Source organism: Megascapheus bottae, chromosome 31, assembly GCF_031878675.1.
Source record: "Megascapheus bottae isolate mThoBot1 chromosome 31, mThoBot2.hap1, whole genome shotgun sequence".
Taxonomy (NCBI): Eukaryota; Metazoa; Chordata; class Mammalia; order Rodentia; family Geomyidae; genus Megascapheus; species Megascapheus bottae.
The window spans coordinates 4,639,119-4,662,697 of record NC_143539.1 but is presented as its reverse complement, the minus strand read 5'-3'; the positions used below and the strand labels follow the sequence as shown (position 1 = coordinate 4,662,697).

Genomic DNA, 23,579 nt, shown 5'->3' with positions numbered 1-23,579 from the left:
AGTTCTCAACCAGCTGGACAGCTTCGAGTTTCCAGGACCAGGTAGTTCAGATGTGATGGGATCTGACTCCAGTCCCCCCCCCCCCCCCCCCCCGGTGAGCCACACAGAGGCTAGTTCACATAGAATGGCATGGAGATAAGAGTCTCACATTTTTCTGCCTGAGCTAACCTCAAACCCAGATCCTCCAGACCTCAGCCTGCAGAGCAGTTAAAATTACTGGCATGAGTCACTTGTACCTAGTTTCCTTTTTTTTTAAAAAAATTGCTGTTTATAGAACATCTGCTAGAAAGCATGAGGCTCTGAGTTCAAACCCCAGTACTGCCAAGAAAGACACTAAAATAGAAACAATAGGAAGGAAGGTATCTACAAATGATAGAGGCCCTGGGTTCAACCCCCAATAGAGACAAAAAGAAAAAGTTAAAGCAAGAAGAAACAGAAAACTTTTCCTCTACCCTCTGGTCCTGGTTTCTGATGTTAACTTTTCCTTCACTGTCCCAGTGCCTCACCTGGACTAAGTCCAGCACACAGAGAACTTGCTGAGAAATTACATGTGACTAGGGGTGGGAGTGCAATGACATTTGTTTTTGAAGTGAGGTTTGAAGAGGTGCAATGTGGGGGCAAGCAGGCCCTGAAGAGCTTTCAAAATCTGGGTCTTGGAAGTGGACATTGTTTGAGAGGCAAGGTGAGAGGTGAGAAATCAGGGAAGGCTGCCTGGAGAAGGTGTGAGAGTGGTGGAGATATCACCCTCCAGGCCCTCCTGATGCAGGCCTTGGGTGGAAGTGGCTCATCCCTTTTGGGAGGTTGAGGCATTTACAGTAGTAGCAGAGTAGAGCCCCTTCGTCAGGCCAGCAGGCCCCCAGAGATACTTCCAGGAGAATGAGGCTCCTTGATGACATCTCAGGGACACACCTCGGTGACAGCACAGCTGGCTGTAATGACGTGGAAGTGATTCGCCAGCTGCATCTCTAGTCATGCCCCACGAGGGGATTAGGACAGGAGGCACCGATGGTCTGCGCAAGGCGAGGGTTCCTCAGGGGGCTAGCTGGAAAAGATCCAGCTTTTGGGACCTGGTCCAGGACAGAATGCCAGTCCTCAAGGACATCCGGCAAGGGTCAGCCACTATCGGGGTGGAGACAGGGGTCAGTCCCAGCGACTTCTGGGATCCGGGACTCCCACTTCCTGGACTGCTGAATCACCATCACTACCGGGGAGTAACTGGGACCCTTAAAAAGTGAGAAGTAAACCTTTGTTAAGATAAATGAAACAAACGAAAGGGGACTCTCCGGGACTGTTTACCCATCTGGGACGCGGCCATTGGGCTGATCCCACCCGGGGCACCGATGAACATCCAAGATCAGGACCCGAGTTCTCCTCCGGAAGACAAAAATCGAATTCGCGCCTCGCGGGGCCCCGCCCCCCCAGAACGACGCGACCTGCTCGGCGAGGCCGACCTCGGCCCCGCCCCGCGGCATGGGCGATGGGCGTGGCCGGGCCGCGAGGGGCGGGGCGGGGCCAGGCGGGGCGGGGCCACGTCGGCCGGGTTACGTAACGCGCGGTCTGGCTGGTTCCCCAGGGACGTCGCCAGACATCCTGGCGGGCCAGGGACAATGGGCCGGCAGGGCCCCTCCCGCCAGGAGCCGGACAGTGGACCGGGCCGCGTTCTGATTCATCCTCATTTCCGGCCCGATCCGGCCTCCTTTTCAGGAAATCTAGTCTACTATTTCCTTGCACCCCACAATTCGGCTCTTTCCGTGACTGTGTCCTCCAAAGGCGCCTCTGCCCTCAAGTTGAAGACCTCCCAAAAAAAATCCTCCCTGTGCTTACAAACACTTGCAAGCAGCGAAACCGCTAAAATTAGTTTTCCATGCTCTTCCTTGGATCATTAATTCTTGGTCTTCCAGCTCCCCTAAATTTCCCGGTCCGGGCTTTTACGTTTCCAATCCCTACCTTTGTCCCCCTCCTCTAATATCCCTCCCAATAACTTTCAGTCTTTCCAAACTCCACTCCGCTCCCGTCAAACTCACACCTAATAATCTTTATTTTTCGTCCCCTAATCTCCCTGGCCCCTCGGAAATGCCCCACTATCACGATCTCGTCCCCCAAACCCTTTCTTCTATGTCCCCCTCTTCTTGACACAACCCCCCCAAACACACACCCTCCAGCCGCTCCCCGGTCCCCGCTGCCCTCCGGGCCCGCTCCCACGCCCCGCTCGGGTTCCCAGGCTGCGCTCCCGCGGTGGCCCAGAGACCCAGTTTGCCGCGGCAAAACATTGGTCTCCAGGCAACAGGTCCCGCCCTTGGTGGGCGGAGCTACGCGGGCGCGGCGGCGGGGTGGGCGGGGCGCGGCGGGCGGCGAGCAGCTCCGGTCCAATGGAGACGAGGGGCCGGTCTAGACCTAAACTCGGAGAAAGTGTGGTTAAGTAGGGAGTTACCCTGACCCGCAGGGACGACACGCAGGGTAGAATCACTGAGCTCTGAGGGTATTTGGTTCCTTTGCGGCCTGTTCCCGGCACTTTCCCTCTCTCGTCCTCAAGTTTCATATCTGCAAATTTGTACCCCATTCCTAGGGTGGTGCTTAGCCAAGAGTGCCTGTGTGAGCGTCACTGTGCAGGGCTTTTGTAGCATGGTTCCTGACAGTGACCACGCAGCCAGCAGATCTTTATTGAGCACCTTCTGTCTTCTGGAATGCCAGGTCCTTGTTTAGCACTAGGAGTGCTCAAAAAAAAAAAATCTCCACCTTCCTGGGGTCGTTATTCTTTGGGAATAGAAAAGAAAAAATGGGTTGACCATCAATAAATAGGAAGTGGCACTGTGGCTCAAAGCACTAGGCTTGAGCTGAAGAACTCAGGGACAGCGCTCAGGCCGAGTTCAAGTCCCACTACCGATATATATGTGTATATATATATATATATATATATGTGTGTGTGTGTGTGTGTGTGTGTATGTGTGTGTGTGTGTGTGTAATACACGGGCAAATTTTATGGTGCTTTGGAGAATTAGGAAGCACTGAAAGCCTTACAACTGCTCGTGCCTGTAATCCCAGCTCCCAGGAAAAAGAATATGGGAAGATACAGTTCCAGATGGGCAAAAGTTAGACCCCCTCCACATCCCATCTCAATCAATGATCCCAATGTTGGAGGCATAGATAAGAGAATCACAGGCTAGCTAGGGGCAAAAATGGAGATCTTACCAGACAAACGAAAAGAGTGGATGTGTAGCTCAAGAGATAGAGTTTTTTTTTTGTTTGTTTGTTTTGTTTTTTGCCAGTCCTGGGCTTGGGCTCAGGGCCTGAGCACTGTCCTTGGACTTTCTCAAGGCTAGAGCTCTACCATTTGAGCCTCAGCACCACTTCTGGCTTTTTCCTATGTATGTGGTACTGAGGAATCGAACCCTGGTCTTTATGCATGCTAGGCAAGCACTTTAACCACTAGGCCAAACTCCCAGCCAAGGTAGAGTTCTTGACTCAGGCTCTCACTTGGCTTTTTTTTTTTTTTTTTTAAGGCTGGTGTACCATTTGAGCCACAGTTACAATCTAAGCATTTTGCAGATTAGTTGGAGATAACACTCTCAAAGACTTTCTTTTCCTTTCTTTTCTTTCTTCTTTGCTAGTCCTGGGGCTTGCAGGGCCTGGACACTCTCCCTAAGCTTCTTTTTGCTCAAGGCTAACTCTATACTACTTGAGTCACTACTTTGGGCTTTTTTTCTGTTTATGTGATACTGAAGAATAGAACCCAGGGCTTCATGCATGTTAAACAAGGTTCTACCACTGAACCACATTCGTAGCTTCAAAGACTGATGTCCCTGAGCTCTTGAGCTCAAGGCTAATGCCCAATCCTGGGCCTGGGTGTTGTACCAGAGCTCTACAGCTCAAGGTACCACTCTACCCTTGGGCCAAGCCCCACTTCCCATTTTCTAGAGGTTAATTGGCGATAAGCGTCTCAGGTCCTTTTGTGCCTGGGCTGGCTTTGAACCTCGATCCTCAGATCTCAGCCTCCTGAATAGCTAGGATTACAGGCATGAGCCACTGCACTGACATTAAAAGATTTTCTTACTCCTGTTGGCTTTGAACCACAATTCTCAGTTCTCAGCTTCCTGAGCAGCTAAGATTACAAGGGAGAGCCACCAACACCCTGGAATATGTCATCCTGCCTCTGCCTCACAAATGCAGAGACTACAGATGTGTGCTACCAGGCCTTCCTGATTTTGATTTTCACAAGATGCCTCTAGCTCTATGGAGTGAATTGGTTGGGGGAGGGTGGGGACAAGTGAACCCAGAAAACCAGTGAAGGAAGGAGAGCAGTGACCATTACTTGGCTTGAGAATTAGCAGAGAATCTGGAGGCGTATGAACTTTGAGCGGCAGAATTTGCAGACAAGCACATTCCGGCCATGGCTCAATAGAAGGCAACGGCTACTTGAGGTCAGCCCAACTGCCCAGATTAGCTCTTCTTCCACTTTACAGATGTGGAAACTAAGGCCCAGCAAGGTCATTCAACTTTTCCCAGGGACTCAAAGCTCAGTCAAACTCTTAAGTTCACACACCCAGATATAGCATCCTCAGTGCCTGGAGCTACACCCAGCCCTGTGCCCAATCCCCCATTACAACCACACCCAGTAGGGTGTTGTCCTAGCGACTGGGAGAATGCTGCCTGACTAGTGCTGGAGTTGTCAGGCTGTCACCAGTGCCAGGCCAGGGCACTTGCTTAGAGAGGCAGGCAGGCACAGGCCAAGGGATGCACCCAGAACCTTCCCACTAGTATCTGCCTCCCACATCAGATTACAGCCCGACTGGGCACACCCCAACATGGCCTGCAGTAACCTGCTATTCGCAAGCACACACATGCACCAAGGTTTTGCGTGCAGAGAGGTGTTCTGGCCCTGGGCTCTAAGGTGGTATGCAGAAAGCACAGAAGATGTGTGTGTGTGTGTGTGTGTGTGTGTGTGTGTGTGTGTGTGTGTTGTGTGTAGGTACTGGTGCTTAAACTCAAGGCCTGGGTACTTAGCTTTTAGCTTTTTCACTCAAGGCTCGTGCTATTTTATTTGATCCACAGCTTCACTTTACTTGTGTTTTTTTTTTTTTTTTTTTTTTTTTTTTTTTTGGTGGATAATTGGAGATAAAATACTCACAGACTTTCCTGCCTGAGCTGACTTTTAATGGCTGTGATCAGACTTTGGCCTCCAGAGCACCTAGGATTAGAGGCATGAGAACCAGCACCCAGTAACTCCATCTGATTTTCCAGATGAGAAGAGAGGAGCACTAAAGTTAGGGTTCACCTCAAGTAGTAAAAGGCTCAGCGCTCCACCATTCACCTTTGAGTCCCTTAGGAACAAGGTGGAAAAGAGTTAAAGGAAATGACAAAGGAGGGCCTGGGATTAGGCCTAGTGGTAGAGTGCTTGCCTAGCATGCACAAAGACTCAGGTTCGATTCCTTGGTACCACATAGATAGAAAATACTGGAAGTGGTGCTGAGGCTCAAGTGGTAGAGCTCTACCCTTGAGAAAGGCCAAGGACAGTGCTCAGGCCCTGAGTTCAAAGCCCCATGATAATAAAGGAGTGTCAGGGACAGGGAGACTAGGGAATAGAAGAGTGACAAGAGACACAAAGATCAGAGAGGTCTTGATCAGAAAGCTACACACACACATACACACACTCACATTAAAGGTCAGAGAAAAGGTTGCTAATTAGGGGCTCAGAGAGATCCCCCAGGAGGGATATGTGTTCTTTTGAAAGAGATGAGACAGTGTACACTTGGCCAATGCAGCCATTTGGCAAGCTCAGAATCCCAAATCAGGTCTCTCCCCCAGGCCTGCTCAGTAGGATGCAGAGAACACACGTTTATATAACCTGCCCGTCCTCTGTGCAGAATCTGGAAGCTTTATATAACATAGCACCATGAGTCACACCACAGACAAGGGGCACTGACCTGACATGCCCAGTGAGGGGGACCCCCTACCCCAACCACGACCATGACCTGCAAAGAACTCTGTGAATTTAGGGGCGCCTCACGTCTCACTGAGAGGCAACAAGAAGGTCAGACAGGGCAAAGCACTTGCTTGGGGTCACGCAGCAGGATTCTGCAAGGCCCAGGATTTCAGGAGTATCTGCCAGTGTCCTGTCCTATCCACCCAATGCAAGAATAAACACTCATATACAACCACCCAAGGCGCTGCAGCGAACTCCAATGAGGGAGGAGGGCAGGCGCAGTTCTTAGAGAACAGTGCACACCAAGGCTGTTAGGAGCCGAGCACTGACCAAGTGCTGCACGGAATCTCATAGGTGAAGAGGGATGTTTGCTCCCCATTTCGGGAAGGAAGGAGGCTCAGAGGAAGTCAGAGGTCAGAGTCACAGGGCGGGTGTCTGGTTCTCTAGCCATCTGCCTGGGCCACCTGCTCTGCGGACAATCCACCGGTCCCCACGTGCTCGCAGCACCACGGCGACAACTCAGTTAGCAAGGAACCCTGGCCAGGACGTCTTCGTTTGCCTCTGAGGGCCACCAACGCGGCCTCCAGGTCGACCAAAACCTGGAAGGAGCGCCCTCCCCTCGCCCCAGACGCAGTGAAAGTGCTGCGGGCCCTTTAAGACTGCGAACAGTCGGCCGGCGTTGCCAGGCAGCGCCGGGGCGGTTGCCTAGCAACGACAACAAACCCGGCGCCGGCCGGCTGCGCGCTCCGCCCCCCGTCCTCCGCCCCGCCCGCGCAGACGCGCTGACGCAGCGCGCGGTGCAGCGCCGTCGCCCGGCAACGCGAGGGTTGTTTGTCCCCGGCTCCGCGGCACGGCCGCGCGCGGCCACAGCCGACTCCGGCCCGGGCGGACACACCGTGCCCGGGAGCCCACCACGGGGGTGGGGTGTTGGGATGGGGGATGCCGTGGCGACCGCGGGGGGACCCAAATTGCCGGTTTCCCCGGGACCGCCTCCGTTCGGGTGTCCGTCTGTCCCCATCCTCCTCCCGCCCCCTGTGTCTGTCTGTCCTGTACCACCCGCGCCATGACTGTCTCATTCCAACAAGCCACCACAATAGAGGCCGGCCAGCTTCCCTGTCTAGCCTTGTTGGGCTTGGGGTGGGGTCGGGTGCATGGCTGGGATTTGGGGGACTCCCAACCGGTGCAGCCGGGCTCGGGGGGGAAAAAACACCTGCACACGCGCACACACACACACACACACACACACTGCCCCACCTTGAGCCTGAACCCTGTCCTCTCTCGCTGCCTCAGTTTCTTGCCTGCCTTTCCTGCAGCTCTTCCATCAGGCAGGCTCGGCCGGCCATCCTTCCTCTCGTGTCCTGGAGGCTGTCCACAGCTGGGAGGTTCTAGAAACTCATCCACCCCCCCACACACACACCCCAGTCCGTAGCTTCATGTGACCAAGGACAGGGCCAATCTCCAAGCAGAGGGAAGTTGTGAGTTGTGTGTGTGTGTGTGTGTGTGTGTGTGACAGTGTCCATGGAGGAGCAGAGCCCAGGGGACCCCGGGCACGGCTGGCATTTCCTGGGTGACACCCAGCTTTCCAGAGCTCCTGTGGTGTGTTGGGAACAGCCGTGGTCTGTGAGACCCACATTTGTGTGTGTGACCTGTTGACACATATGGCTGTTTGTGTGAGCTCTTGTGCATTTCTGTATGTGGCACCTGGGAGGTAGGTGGGCGTGCAAGAATGAGTGTGAATGAGTGTGTGTGGTCGTATTTCTTGCTGTGAATTTCTGATCTCGGTGTCACCATGCCGGTTCAGTGACCCATGTGTAAAGTATCTGTCAGCCTTCCCACTGCAGATTGATTACAGTGTTTCAGGATGTATTTGTTCCTTTATGATTGTCTCCTTCACTGGACTGTTAGCTACAAATCCATGAGACACTTATTTCCAATTAACCAGCAAAAAAAAAAAAAAAAAGAGGGAAATGGAGCTGTGACTCAAATGGTAGAACACAAGGCCTTTTGGCGTGACTGCCACCAGTATTGAGGGTATTGTAGGCATGCATTCACCATCTGGACTTGAATTAAGGAGTATTAGAATCTGAGCTATCAAAACCGGAGCCTCAGTTTCCAACTTGTATGATAAGCATGTTCACAGACTTGCTGTAGGGGTGTTTGGGCTCCAGCGAAGCTGGGTACATTTGCAGTGACTCTCCAGTACCTACCTGGGAAATGCAGGTTCTGGAGAGAGGCAGATGAAAGTAGAGTCTAGCGAGGTGTGAATAGAAAGTCAAATAGCTAGCAATGTGGAAAGTCACCAAGGGAGGAAAGAGTCACAGGCTGGCTGAAGGGCAGACTTTAGAATGGACTTCCTGTAAGAAAAGCAAGCCTGGGATCTTGCAGGTTGATAGAATTGAGGAAGAAGGACAAACTTCAAAAAATAAATAAAATGTACCAAGTGCTAATAATCGCTCACTCTTGCCATCCTAGCTACTCAAGAAGCTGAGATCTGGAAAGATGAAGATTCAAAGCCAAAGTGAGAATTTCTGTCTCCCTGAGGTCAAATCCCTGAATTACTGAAAATAGATAAGACTAAATTTAAAAAATAATAATAAGACAAGATGCTGGTGGCTCAGGCCTGCTCAGAAGGGTGAGATCTGAGGATTAGGGTTCAAAGCCAGCCTGGGTGGGAAAGTCTGTGAGACTCTTATCTCCAACGAACCACCAGAAATCTGGAAATGGAACTGTGGCTTAAAGTGGTAGAGCACTAGCCTTGAGCAGAAGAGATCAACCACGGAGTCCAGGCCCTGAGTTCAAGCCTTACCACCGACCAAAAACAAAACAAAAAAAAAAAGAAGGCATGCTGGAAGCCTTGTTCTGCATTAGGGAGCCTGCCTAGAAACCATAAGGCCCCATGTTCAAATTCAAGTTCCCTTAGCAACAACCACAAAGTGGAATAGGAACTTTGCAAAGCCAGGGACTGGGAAGGATGCTGGTTAAGTGCATGAATGAATGAATGGATGGATGCATTAATGAATGAATGGAGGCATGAATGAACAAATGCTTGAGTGAATGAATGCCATTCGCAACCCTCACACATCTTAGGCAAGGTGAGAAAAGCTCCAGGCAGCTCCCCTGGGGCCCTACCTTGACACCTCTAGTTCTGTCAGGATCCAGGCTGTTCTCGCAGCCTGGGCTTGGAAAGAAGAGTCAGGCCGGGCGGTTGTGGTCCTGGACAGGCGCCCAGCTCGGTGTCTGCAGGAGGAAGAGGGGAGCTGGCCGCTGAGTCACCCCAGAGAAACCCTGGCCACATACCTGGCCGCTGACATCACCCGGCCAGGACACCCTGGTGGCCCAGACAAGCGGACTGAATCACACACGGAATTCCGCCGCCCTGGGCGCGGGCACGTGGCCGGCGGTGACCCCTGGGGACACCCCCACCCCCCCTACCTGGCCTGTCTGGCTGCGGGGGCGCCCAGGCCGTGGCCAGGGTTGGCGGGTCAGGGAGGGGACATGGGCCTGAGTCAGGGACAGGATGGCTGCAAGCCAGTGAAACCCACAGCCACAGCAGCCTGGGTGCACAGAGGGAAGAGCTGGGAGGAACAGTCACACAAGTAGTGTGTGACGGGAGTGTGACGGGAGGCTGTGGCTTGTGGGCAGGGAACTGGGGACCAGCGGGGTGGGGGTGGGTGAGGACCTGGAATTGGGGGGGACATCTGGATTTGCGCAGAGAATAGTGAAGTTGCAAAGTTGTGGGTGAGAGGGCAATGGAGTCACCAGATAATGCACACGCACACCCGTGCACACGCACGCACACACCCACACCATCCAGCCTAAGTGCCCTTTCCTCACCCACCTCAGCCCCCCCTCCACCCCAGGCTGACCAACCCTCAGCTTCCTCAGTCTGAGTGGCAGTAATAATATTCAGTCACTATGATTATTAACCATGTTTGACTACACTATTTTGATCACTAATTACCTCTATGCTGATCACATTTTCTGCCAGTACCGGCAGAGGAAGATTACATATTTAATTTTAAAACAAGACTAGGGGTTCAGGCTTGTGGCTCAGTTACATTTAGGCACTTAAATAAGCATTAACCCACACCAGGTCCTGGAAGCCAGCCCTGCAAACAATTCAACACATTACCAAAAGGAGCCATGGCTCAGGAACTTCTGGGAAATGGAGAAGAGCCTACAAGCTGCACTGGCCTCCAACAAAAAACGCCAGGGAAGAGTGTAAGGGTTCCTAGTTCAAGTCCCAGTACTGGCAAACGCGCGTGTGAGCACACACACACACACACACACACACACAATTTAAAAAAATCTCATTGATATTCACTAGACACTATGTGGAAATGAATTATACAATTTGTAGGTGGGGACGGGAGGGAAAAACTGGGAGAGAGCAGAGCAAGGGAACGTGTGAGATTGTCCAGAATGGAAGATACTCCTGGCCTAGCACCAGTGGTTCAGGCCTGTCATCCTAGCTGCTCAGGAGGGTGAGAGCTGAGGATCATGGTTGCAAGCCAGCCTGGGCAGGAGAGTCTGTGAAACTCTTACCGCTCAGGAAGCACCAGAAAACCAGGAGTGACACTGTGGTTCAAAGTGATAGCACACCAGCCTTGAGTAGAAAGAACGCAGGGACAGTGCCCAGACCCTGAGTTCAAGCCCCATGAATTACAAAAATAAATAAATAAATACATAAATAAGAAGGAAGGAAGAACGGTACTCTTTGTCTGGCTTATGTAACTGTAACCCCTCTGTACACCATCTTTATTATAACAAATGAAAACAATGCAAGGGCTGTGGTAGAGTGCCTGCCTAGCATGCATGAAGCCCTGGGTTCGATTCCTCACTACTATGTACATAGGAAAAGCTGAAAGTGGTGCTGTGGCTCAAGTTGTAGAGCTCTAGCCTTGAGAGAGCGCAAGAACGGTAATCAGGACCTGAGTTCAAGCCCCAGGACTGGCAAAAATACATTAATAAACTCATTGAACATATACAGTGGAAAACACAGAATGTGCTGCCCTGCCCCCTGCGTGCTTGGTCCTGCTCTGCCACACACCGCTGTGTGACTCTGCACCATGACTTGACCTCTCTGGGCTTCTGTTTTTCTCACCTGTCAATAATGCCCATCTTTGTGCTAGAATGTGACTTAGTGGTAGAGTGCTTGCCTAGCATGCTTGAAGCCCTGGGTTTGATTCCTCAAAACCACATAAAGAGAAAAGGCCAGAAGTGGCACTGTGGCTCACGTGGTTGATCACCAACCTTGAGCAAAAGAAGCTCAGAGGCAGTGCCCAGACCTTGACTTCAAGCCCCAGGACTGGCAAATTAAAAAAAAAAACACAAAATATAGTAATGCCCATCTTTAAGAGAATTCAAGGTGAATATCAACACTGAAGAAGAATCACTTTTTGTTATTGTGCTGCTATATGGGATCCAGGACAACTCTACAGGATGCTACTTGTTGTTCTGTGTGTGTGTGTGTGTGTACACATGTGTGTGTGTGTGTGTGTGGTGTGTGTGTGCATTCCTGTGTGAATATGTGTTCATGTGTGTCTGCAGTAAGACCCAGTGCCTCTTGCGTATTTCCCATCTCTCCCACTGTATGCCGACCACCTGAACTCTTGGCTCATGTTTGCAAAGACCTGTGTATAAGCAGTTAGGGGTGGGTGAGGTTTCTTTTTTGTGCTGAGCTTAGGGCTTGAACTCAGGGCCTGGGCTCTGTCCCTGAAACTTTTTTGCTCAAGGCTGATGCACTACTACTTGAGTCACAGCTCTACCTCAGGCTTTTTCCTCTGGTAATTATTAGGAGACCAGAGTCTCACAGACTTACTTGCACAGACAGGCTTTGAACTTTAGTCCTCAGATCTCAGCCTCCCGAGTAGCTGGGATTACAGGCATGAGCCACAAGTGCTGGGAGGGTGTGGCATTCCATCCTAGTGTGTGCCTGAGTGTTGGTATGTGTGGGCAGGTGTCTGAGTCGGCTATGAGGACCTGTGGGCGGGAGAGTGGGTGCTGGTGGCTTTGTGGAGGGCGGGCTGTCTGTGTTGGGGTGGGCAGGGGAGGGCGCATGACTGTCTCTTTTTCCCCCACAGAAGGAGGTGAGGGTCTCAGAAGCCAGAGGATGTGGAGCCTCCCTGTCTGACACCGGTGTCCAGTCACTGCGAGTGGTGGCTGCTGTGTCATCTCTCTGTCCCTGTCTCTCTTTCCTGCTGGGGGCAGACAGAGGGGGCGTAGGAGAACCCAACAGAGGGCAATTGAAGGTGATGCTTTTGTCTGGGAATTTTAACAGTCTCCCTGTTTTCCACCCTCCAAGTCCTCCATAACTAACCATCCCCATCCCTCCTCACTGTTGGAGCAGAGAAAAGACTCAACTGGAAACTACGGAGCATACCATCTGCCTCAAAGCTGCTGTGTGACCTTGAGCTATGCTCTGTCCCTCTTTGGGGCTGTGAGCTGCAACATCTTAAAATGTGTTTCTCTCCCACTGTGCTCCGGGGTTCTCAGACTGTGTGACGGGAGGGCAGTGCCAGCATCACAGGCATGAGACACCACGCCCAGCTCAGATTAAGCTCTTGAAGCCTATTTACAAGGCTGCCTCAAGCAAGCAATACTGCCCTCACCACACTGTCAGGAGGGGCAACAACTCTAACCCTAACTCTTACAACCCTAACAGCCCTAATGTTCCTAAACCTAATAACACCTGACACTAAAAAAAAAAAAAACCCTAACCCTAACAACCCTAATCCGGATCCTCACAACCCTAATGGCCCTAATCGCTTTATATACTCCCTAGACACAATGTCCCTAGCTAGGCAGATGAAAAAAACCAAGCCAGAAATTCACAGACAGGGGACCTCTAATCCTGTTCCCAGCCAATCTCCAGCAGTAAGACACACACCTGCAGTCCCAGCTACTTAAGAGACAGAGATGGGAGCATTTTTTGAATCCAAGAATTGGAGACGGGCCTTCTCCACTGTACAGCACGACCCTCTTTCAAAATAATATGAATTGAAAAGTGAGTTCTAGGGCTTGACCCCACTGGGTTTAAATGTCTTGGACTGGGGGTCTTGAGCCAGGACATTTAACTTCTCGGAGAAACGTGTTCCTTCTTTATGAAATTAAAACAAATCCTCTTTCCCTTCCAAAGTTGATGGAAACATTACAGTTCAAGTGCTAAATATATGCCATCAATAATGATGATGATGATGATGATGATGATTAATAATAATAAATACATGTGATTATTAACTGCATCCTCTCATTCTGTCTTGGGGTTAGGTGGAAGAGGCTTTCCCTCCATATTAGCATATGGATACAAAGCCAGGCAAGTCCAAGAAAATTGATATGAATAATTTTACACCTTTTGGGGGTCATCTGGGAGAAACTGAGACTCAGACAGGGCAAACAATTGTGTAAGCACAGCTCATCAGGGAAGAAATTGAGACAAAGAGACTCCGACCTCACCTTTCCTTTCACCCGGAACATCACTGACCTCTTCTCACCACCCTCGGACTCAGTTTCCCCGCCTACGCGACTGAACCCCATTAATCAGGATTAGCTGAGATTCTCGATCTTACTCTCCCCCTCCAGGGGAGGCGCTGTGCCAGCGAGGATCGGGGTGAATAGACAGGGTTAATTAGGAGACCTGTAGAAAGAGGGTCTTCCCCTTGCTCCCCCCGCCCATCGCGGCCGGGGTCAGCAGGGCGAGGACCCTCCCCGGGAGTCTCAATGGGGAGAACAAGAACTCCAGCCCCGGTCCAGGCGCCCTCGGCCGCCGCAGTGCGCACGCGCAGGCGGGCGGGCCGGCGCTCCCGGCGCGCGCGGGCGCGAGCGAGGGATTCCCTCTGACGTCATTGCTAGGATACCAAACAAACACTGGGCCGCGCCGGCCGAGCTCCTTATATGGCTAATTGCGTCACAGGAACTTCGGGGAGGCGGGGCCGGGATCCCCTCCCGCCGAGAGGGCCGGAAAGCGACCCCCGAGACCCCCAAGGCCAAAGGGGTCGGAGGGACCTCCAGCTCCAGCCCGGGGACGGCCCCTGGCTGAGCCGCAGGGAGCTGGGTGGAGGGGGGTTGGAGATTTTGGGAAGTTTGTTGAGCGTTGGGGAGGTGACGCAAGCGGGGGGGCGGGTCCCGGGCGTATAAATACAGGCTGGCGGCTTTGGGGTTCATTCATAAGACTGAGGAGCCACGGCTACCGGAGGGACACGCGGCGCTCGGATTTGAGGGGTGAGGGCGGGGGGGTGGTGAGAGAAGAACTTGATTATTGTGATTCTTCTTCTTCTTCTTCTTGGAAGCCGTGAAAATTTGTTTCCGGAAAGTTTCGTGTTGGAGGAATCCTTCTCGATATTTCTTCATTTTCACTTTTGGAAGATCGACTTACTTTTCTTCTTCTTCTTCTTCTTCTTCTTCTCCCAGCTTATTGCTCCCCATTCATCTCGCCGGACAGCGCGCCAGGAGAACGGGAAGCGAATTCTACACCGCGGGACGACGCTTTCAAGCTTTTGGGGGGTTTGGTCCCCCCACCACCACCACCACCGCTCCTCGTCCTCATCCATCACCCCCGGAGTCCCCGACGGGAGCCTGGACTTTCTCCGCGGGGTACGGCGACATCCATCCTCCAGGTGCCAGGGGCACCGCACGGGGGACGACACCGAAACTTTGCCACGCACTGTCGGAGCGGGACGTGGCCGCCCCCCCGCCCCGAGCTGCCCGAGGACAGCGCACTTGAAGAAATAAGATTCGTTGGTTTGATTTTTTGGGGGGTGGGGGGGAGAAGAGGACACGCTCGGCTCACCCCGGATTTGCATCTTAACCTTCATCAACGCGGCCAGCAGCGTTGGCTTCCCGGCGGCCTCAGCGTGGTCACAGGGGTCCCCCTGTGCCCAGGGAAATGTTTCAAGCCTTCCCCGGAGACTACGACTCCGGTTCCCGGTGCAGCTCTTCGCCTTCCGCCGAGTCGCAGTACTTGTCCTCGGTGGATTCGTTCGGCAGTCCCCCTACCGCCGCCGCCACCTCTCAGGTGAGTGTCGCTGCTTATTATTATTATTATTATTATTATTATTATTATTATTATTATTATTATTTGGTTATAAAGTCGCGCCCTAAGCCAGGATCTAGGAGAGAATGAAAAGTCACAGTGCACTTAGCAAACTGCAAGTAACTGTGGCGAGCGTGGGGAGGAACCGCGGCCGATCGTGCTGCGGGGCTGCGGGCTGACCGGCTGAGAACTTTGATCAGGCCCTGAATCTGCCCCGGCCTCGGGTCTCTCCCAACACCCCGCACCATCCGAACCTTCAAGCTCAGACCAGTTAGGGACTATATATATATATATAATATATATATATATAATATATAATATATATATATAATATATATATAATATATAATATATATAATATATCCGGGAAGCTTCCAGTAGCTTCCTCCCCGGTCCCGCTCCTTTCCGAGAGCCACCTCAGGCGCCCCATCCCTCCCCTGCACCTCCACCTCCACCGCCCAGCGGGAAAGCGAGAGCCTCGAACCCTCGGCGGCGCTGCCTCCGCCTCCTGCGCGGAGACGTAACGGGGGGACCCGTGCGTAAGGGCTGACGCGCTGGAATCCTCCGTCTGACGCGGGGCACGCACGGCGCGCTCGGCGCCCCCTCCGCCCCGCCCCTGACGTCCCCGGCGCGTTCTATTTTGGAACGCCGCGGCCACGTTGCTAAGGGAGGGGGCAGGCCGGCGTCCTGATTGGTCGGCGCGGCGCGGGCTCCAGCCAATCAACCTTCCCTTCCTATTTGTAGGGCGAAACTGCCCCCTCCCCCCACCCTCCTTTCCCCGTCTCCGTCCTCGGAACTCGGGGTTCTTTGGGGTTTTGAGGGGGTCTCTTTAATGAGCTGCCCAGAGGCAAAGCGACGGGGATGCTTGTTGCCACCCGGACGACTCTCGGTGACCCAGTGGGTCTGCGGGGGACCTGGCAGGGGACCTGCTTTCCGCGGCTCTCAGCAGCTTGTAGATGTCTGTGTGCCGGCATTTCTTCGGGAGATCTGGCGGCTATCGCCCCGGTTTTCCAGCGACACACAGACACGAGTCTCGATCCCTCTACTCGGGACACTCGATCCCTCCGATCTGTCCCAAAGACATAACCCGAGGGCTAGCTCCGGAGAAGGGGACCCGGGCAGGTGGTCTCCGGGAGCTCCGCCCCCTCTGGGTTCCTAGGCCGCTGATTGGTCGGCGCGCCAGCCCTTCCCTCGCCACGCCCCCCGGGAGAGTAGTTTATCCCGCAGTGTGGCTCCAGCATTCCACTTTTGGGGCGGGGGGAGATGCTTGCGTTTGGGGGCTCAGGTCTGACAGCAGCCCTCTCCCCCGCGACAGACAGACGGAGGGAGTCAGACGGTTACTTTTCCCTTCCTGTCTTCCCTTTCACCTGTCACTTGTCAGTCTCACTGGCCGAGATGATTACTTGAAATAACGCTCCCAACTCCTAGGCCAGTCCCCCTACTCCCTCCTTAAGGGGATCTCCGCCCCTACACGGGGCCTGGCACCCAGGGGTGTGTGGCTGTGTGTGAGTGCAGGAAGGCTTGGTCTTCCCGCTCCCTCCCCCTTGCCTCTGGGGTGGGGGTGGGGTGTTGTGGCTGTGTGTGGCTGTGACTCCATCCTGGGAGTTCTGTCACCCGGCTGTGTCCAGCCTCCTCCCCCCCCACCTAAGAGTCACCAACCCGGGGTGTGATTCACCACCCTCGACAACCGTGCAACCTTTCCCCGAGGAAGAAGGAGGAGGTAGAAGCTGGTTGAGCAGAAATTCTCTCATTAAGCACTGCGTCATGGTGTAGTGGAAGGGTGGGTGTTGTGGCTTTTTGCCTGTGACACACACATCCACACCCGTTCGCCCCGGTGTTCACTCACGGGCTCGGTGTGTGTTATGTGTGTTGGGTATGTATGTGTTGGTGTCATTGTTTGTGTGTCTACGCCTGTGTGTGTATGTGTCACCCCGTAGGAGTGCGCCGGTCTCGGGGAAATGCCCGGTTCCTTCGTGCCCACGGTCACGGCGATCACCACCAGCCAGGACCTCCAGTGGCTTGTGCAACCCACACTCATCTCTTCCATGGCCCAGTCCCAGGGGCAGCCATTGGCCTCCCAGCCCCCAGCTGTGGACCCCTATGATATGCCAGGGACCAGCTACTCCACACCAGGCCTGAGTGGCTACAGCAGTGTTGCAGCTGCTGCCAGTGGCGGGCCTTCTACCAGTGGCACCACCAGTGGACCTGGGCCTTCCCGCCCAGCCCGAGCCCGGCCTAGGAGACCCCGAGAAGAGTCGGTAAGTGTGGAGCATCAGAAGTTGATCTGGGGAGGGGAGCTGGCATGCTGGTGCATGCCTGTAATCCCAGCCATACAGCAGGCATAGGCAGAAGAAGCTCAGTTAGTTCCAGGGTAGCCCAGGGCAGAAAGTGAGAGACCCTCTTTGAATAATAACTCCTTAAAAAAAAAAAAAGCCTGGGTGGGTGTGGCTCAAGGGATGGATGAATTGGGTCAAGGCCCCGAGTTCAAAGCGAAGTCCCATCACCAAAAAGTAAAAAGACAGAAGAAGAGAGTTAAATCTGGGGGAATTGGAAGCAAGAAATGTCCAACTTTGTCACCGTGAGGCAGGGTCCCCTAAGCCTCCTAGCTTCAATAAACCTTGCTGGAGGTAGTGAGGACTGGAGGGGCCGTGTTTGGCTCGTGGGAGTTCTAGAAGCTGAGGAGGTTTGGCAGAGATGGGGGAAGGTCATGGTGCCCCCGAATCTCACGGCTTCTGTCTCCCTGCCTCAGCTTACCCCAGAGGAAGAAGAGAAGAGAAGGGTTCGCCGGGAGAGGAACAAGCTAGCTGCAGCTAAGTGCAGGAACCGGAGGCGAGAACTGACTGACAGGCTGCAAGCGGTAAGGACCGGTCCTGGGGTGGGCGTGGGAACGGGGTTCACGCGTGGGGCCAGGCTGCGTGGGGTGGCCCCTTGTGATCACACGAAGACACCCCCTTCAGGCTTCTCTCCAGTCCCTCATCTCCTCTGACCACACACATCGTTGTCCCAGAAGGGACAACTGGCAGAGGGGGTCCCAGCCATTTCTTCCACTGAGGCCTGGGCACCCCAACTTTTGCCTCTTTCCCCACCTGTCCACTGGTCCCACCAAATAGCTCAGCTTAGTCACTTCGCTCACTTTCAGCCCCAGCCCTTCACCATTCTCCAAGCATAGTGGGGCTGGCAGAGGCCATCAAAGATTGCTAAGACCGCCGCCCCCCGGGCCCCCGCAGGACCCGGGAACCTCCCGGTGTCCCACCCGGGAACGGGCAGAGGACTGGCGGAACCCACGCAAAGCGTGCGCCAGGCCGGGCCTCTGTCCTCGCCATGGCGGAGGAGGCTGGGATCTGAACCCCGCGCTTCCGAAGCTCCCCGGGGCGCACAAGTTCCTGGCAGACTTTTATCTCCCATGGCTCCAGCCAAAGAGGCTGGAAAGCCCAGGCTGTGGCTCAGGTGGTAGAGCACCAAACCAAACGAAACCAAATAACGGCAGGGACAGCATCCGCACACACACGCCCAGCCCTCCGCTCACCCCTGGGGGAAACTGAGGCCCCCAGAGGCGCCCCCAGCCCTCCCCCCAGCGTCGCAGCCCACCAGGCCCCATCTCAGGGCGGAAGGGGGGGGTTGGTCTGTGGGAGGCCTGGGGGGCTCCAGGCACCTTGACTGACGGCCCCTGCTTCCTTCCCCTTCTGCCCCTCCCCCCGACCTGACCCGGCCTGCGCCCACCCACCGGGGACCCCCGCCCGTCCCCCGTCCCCACTTCAGGAGACCGACCAGCTGGAGGAAGAAAAGGCGGAACTGGAGTCGGAGATCGCCGAGCTGCAGAAGGAGAAAGAGCGCCTGGAGTTTGTGCTGGTGGCTCACAAGCCGGGCTGCAAGATCCCGTACGAAGAGGGCCCGGGGCCCCTGGCGGAGGTGAGGGGCTTGCCGGGGTCCGCCTCGGCCAAGGAAGACGGTCTGCGCTGGCTGCTGCCGCCCCCGCCGCCGCCCCCGCCCTTCCACGCCGGCCACGACGCGGCCCCCCACCTCACGGCTTCTCTCTTTACACGCAGTGAGGTCCCGGGCCTCGGCGACCCCTTCCCCGTTGTTAACCCTTCGTACACCTCCTCGTTTGTCCTCGAGTTCGCCGGCGCCCAGCGCAGCAGCGGCAGCGAGCAGCCCGCGGACCCCCTGAGCTCGCCCTCCCTCCTCGCCCTGTGAGCCCCCCCGACACACCCACCCACCCACCCGGGCCGGGCGGCACGCGCGCACACGCGCGCACACGCGCGCCCCACGCCCAGCGCTGGGGACGCTGGGGACCGAGGAGGAGGAGGAGGAGGAACTGGGGAAGAGACACACACAGCCCTCCCCCCCCACCATCACCGTCCATGGGGATCTTCTGGACTTGAGTTCGAATCCTGCCACTGCCACTGGACTGAAGAAGACCCGCCATGCGTCCCACGCGCCTCCTCTTGTAACCCGTGCCTCTCTCCCTGGTGACTTTGGGACTGGGGTGGGAGGGGAGGTGGGCAAGGGAGATGGGGTGGAGACGGATGGACATGGCCCCCCCCCAATACCCCGACATGTCCTTTTGCTCTTGTCACTCCCACCCCGTTTCTGGGGACCGTGGGTGGTGGGAGGGGTGGGGGAAGACGCCCATCTCTGGCGTCCTGGTGTGAGGCTGCAGAGGGAAGGGAGGGTTTTGGGGTGTGAGGGTGGGCTGTGGGGTGAACTTGCGTCTCCCCCCACCTGTGCTCAGAGAGGCCCAACCAGGGAATGCCACAGAGCCCCCCCTTCCCTCCCCTTCCCCCCTTCAAGGGGGCGACCCCTCCCTCCCTTAGCTTCTTTCAGCCCATTCTCCCTGGAGTCTCCTCTGGGCAGAACTGAGCCCCCTTCCCATCCCTACCCGACACAGGGAAGCCGACCGCCCCCTCTAGGGATTGGGGGCCCCCCCACACCTGCATCCCAACTTTACCTACAATGTGAAGTGTCTCCGGCTGTCCCGGCCAGCCCTTTCCCAGCAAAACTGGTCTGGGCTGGACCTTGTCCTTCCTGTTTGAATTCAGCACCCCCCCCTGTTTTGCAGTATTAGCCCCCCGTTTTCCCCCCCTCCGCCCCCTCCTCCCCAGCCCGCCCTGGCTTTCCTCGTTGGGCCTTTCTGGTTTTAGACAGCAGCGGCTCTGGGATGCCCTCCTGCCGGGGCGTTTATACTGTGAATGAGCGGTGGGCAGAATGTGGGGTACGCAGGGTGGGAGACCCCACTCCCCCAAGGCCTTCCCTCGGTGGTCCCCCCTTTCTCTCCCACTCAGAGGTGACAGTGGTCCGCCCCCCCCACGTGGCCTCCCCCAGCCGAGGACGCCAACTTCTCCCTGACCCTGCACCCCAATCCTCTCCAGAAAGGGGAGAAGGGGGGGTGGGTCCAGCGGGGTTTCTTTTGTATTTGCTGGAGAAGTTTTCAGGGCTGAGGCTTTGCCTGCCCTCCCCCCACACCCCTCGACCCGCCTCTCCACCCCAATTATTTTGGGGGGGATCAGTGACACTGTGGAGGGGCCAGGCTCTCGTGACCCTCTCCCTCCCTCTCTCCGCCTCTCCAGGGGTTCTGGCTCCCCTGCCCCTCACGCACCTTGTGCTTTACCTCGTGGGAATTCCACCCCGTGGTAGATTTCTATTTTTTAATATCGGGGTTGGGTCTGGCGGCCCTGTGCCCCACGCTGCATGGACTAGAACATTCCACCCGCCCCTCCCCGGCCCCCACTGCTATTTATCCCTTTCCTGATTTCCCAAAGGCACTTATAATCTATTATGTATAAATAAGTATATTATATATGGGCGTGCGTGGCGCGTGTGCGTGTGTGTGAGTGTGTGAGCGCTTCCTGCAGCTAAGCCATGTGTGGTGGAGTTGGAGAGTGCTTTCTGGAAAGTTGGAGTCTGTCTGTCTGCCTTTTTTTTTTTTCTGATTGTCTCCTGCCTCGCTAGCTGTTTCTCTCAGTGTCTCCTGCCCTCTGTTTTCCTTTGACCATCTCTACCTGTCTCTTTCTGGCGTCTGTTCCCCCATGATCTTTTGAACTCTGGCCACGCTGGGAACCTGTGGTTTGGCTTGAGTGAAGCTGAGAGAGTGAAAGATTGTCATTTTTTTTTATTGTCGTTGTTACCATCTGACTGGGATTGTTGAGAATTAGGAGATTTCAAAGTGCCCGACCCTTGTCAATATTGAATCCCTAACTGCTAACCATGCTGTATTTGTGATTTTTATTTTTATTTTGTATTTTGCACCTTGCCTGGGGGTTGGGGTGGGACAGGCAAGCACTGGGCTGCCCTCCCCTCACCTCTTGGTTCTGCACTGTCGCCAATAATAATAATAATAAAAGATCCTTAAAATTTACACGCTGGACCCCAAGTGTCTATTTTCTGTCTGAACGCATTCCTTAACTTTGTTTCAGCAAGAGAGATGAAATCATTCGGAAGAACACACACAAGTGCCATGATGGAATGCCGACTAGGGAATCCGCCTGCAGCAAGCAGGATGGAAAGAGGCTAGACACTTAGGTGAACTCCCCATGCATCAATCACCATTTTGTATTTCCAAAAATGTAGCAGAGGGGCTGGGAATGTGGCTTAGTGGTGGAGTGCTTGCCTAGCCTGCATCAAGCCCGGGGTTCAATTCCTCAGTGTCACATACACCGAAGTCAGAAGTGGTGTTGTGGCTCAAGTGGTAGAGCTCTAGCTTGAGCAAAAGAAGCTCAGGGACTGTGCCCAGGCCCTGAGTTCAAGCCTGAGGACTGACAACATGCAGCAGAGCTCAACTGCAAAAGAGCTGAGTGTGTTGAGTTGCACCGCTGCAAGCACCCTGGGCATGGTGGAAGCACCTGCATGTCTTAGTGGCTAAGAAGGCAGGAGAGGTGAGGTGTGTCTTGCCCAACTCCCTGCCATGTCAGCCACACCTCTTTGCAGGGAACTAGAGAGCTGTGGCAGGTTTTTGAGGAGCTGAGAATCTGAGACAGGTTTGTGCTTTGGCAGCCATCAGATGGAGAGGAGTGGGAAGGGGAGGAGTTAGATGGGAAGGAGGCCTGGGAAAGGACAAGGTGGCAGGAAAGAGAGGACACAGGACTGGAGGGGTTGCGGGGGGCGGGGGGAGGGCACAGGCAGGTAGAAGTCAATTATGGAGCTGAAGCTTGATCATCACCAAGGGATTTTGTCTTTCCCATCTTCAGTTTCTGCATGGGCTGTTGGAAGGACTCAGCTTGAGTAATGAGGGTGCATTACCATCCTTTTGGTCTCTGACCTAATCTACTTCCCCTCCTATTAACCAACCCTTACATCCTTTCATTTATTTTGGTGCCAGTCCTGGGGCTTGAACTCAGGACCTGAGCCCTGTCCTTGAGCTTTCTCAAGGCTAGCCCTCTGCCATGTGAGTCATAGCACACATGGTTTCTCTGTGTGTGTGTGTGTGTGTGTGTTATTGAGGAATGGTACCCAGCGCTTCGTGCATGTTAGGCAAACACTCTACCACTAGGCCATACTCCTGGCCCTGCCCCTGAGCCTTTGTGCTCAAGGTTTAGTTCTCTACCACTTGAGTCACAGCTCTACTTCTGGCTTTTTGCTAGATAATTGGAAGTAAAGATTTTATGAACTTTCTTGCCCAGGCTGGCTACAGAGCATGAGCCTCAGAGCTCAAGCTCTTGAGTAGCTGGGATTACAGGCTTGAACACCAATGCCTGGCTGGCCCCATCACACTTTGTGAGTCGGCGCTAGTGTCAGGAACCCTGCCATCTGGTAGGTTCGGTCTCAGTAGATGGTGTGGCATGCATTTATCATCTTATAACAAAAACCGGTGCAATGACTAATTGCAAACATGTGCCAAGGAAACAAATGCGGCCCTGGTTCAGAGAATGCGTGATTAATCCGTGAGTGAACCAGTGACTAAAAAGCCCAATCCACGCAAGGAAAACAAATGTCCCCACTGGAAATACCTAATAGCCTACAGATCCTCCTTTTTAAAGGATCTGTAATATTCTCGGGAAGCTGGCGGAAAGCTGAAGGTCACAGTGCCCTCTGCAGGCGGCCGCCAGAATCGCACCCCTAAGGAAATAGAAGCCAAGAAGGGAATTTAGTCTGGGGGGACAAAAATGGGATAGATACTCCCGCCCGAAAGGTGGAATTGAACCACTCTGTCGCTAAACAGCTACAGGTTTGAAGCCTGCACCCCAGACCACTGAGGTTCATTCGGGCAGGAAGCAACTCTTCCATACAGCTATATAAAGTACCAGAAAGTGAACATTTTACACTCATGGTGATATAATTTTTTTTTTGAACTTTCAGCCAGTTAATTTTGATATCCATGAATTTCTATCATCTCTCCTTAAGCATCACAGGTATGGTTGGCAAGTTTTCTTTTCTTTCTCTGGAACTGTTTCACATAAATCCCTCCTCAGTCGGGAAGTAGCCTCGTTTGCATAGCGCTGTGCATCCTGGGAAACAGCACCCGACAGCCCTTTTGCGATTGGAGTTCCAGGACTCGGAATACAAAGAGCAAAACTAAAATGAAATCAAAAAGTTTTCCTGAGGGAAGAAACTCACAAGTAGCATTCGGAACACGCCTCCAACTCCCTCAACCCCACATCGCGGGAGAATCTCCATTTTTTTTTTTTTTTTTTT

General features: G+C 54.1%; 1 protein-coding gene and 1 non-coding gene across 3 annotated transcripts; one reads left to right on the top strand and one right to left on the bottom strand.

The window, feature by feature from the left end:
* The first annotated feature begins 14,098 nt into the window (after window positions 1-14,098).
* Fosb (FosB proto-oncogene, AP-1 transcription factor subunit) lies at window positions 14,099-19,259 on the top strand. Of its 2 annotated transcripts, XM_090322261.1 has the most exons (5): window positions 14,099-14,140; window positions 14,330-14,933; window positions 16,889-17,209; window positions 17,701-17,808; window positions 18,711-19,259. In XM_090322261.1, the coding sequence occupies exons 2-5, from the start codon at window positions 14,805-14,807 to the stop codon at window positions 19,143-19,145; spliced, it is 993 nt and encodes a 330-aa protein (XP_090178387.1). In that variant the 5' UTR covers window positions 14,099-14,140; window positions 14,330-14,804; the 3' UTR covers window positions 19,146-19,259. The 2 variants fall into 2 exon arrangements, with proteins under 2 accessions (XP_090178387.1, XP_090178388.1); XM_090322262.1 differs by lacking the exon at window positions 14,099-14,140 and having other exon boundaries at window positions 14,306-14,933.
* Window positions 19,260-23,066: 3,807 nt separating this feature from the next.
* Window positions 23,067-23,153, bottom strand: Trnastop-uca (transfer RNA opal suppressor (anticodon UCA)). Its single transcript has one exon. It is a non-coding gene; the product is annotated as a tRNA-Sec (tRNA).
* Window positions 23,154-23,579: the final 426 nt, after the last annotated feature.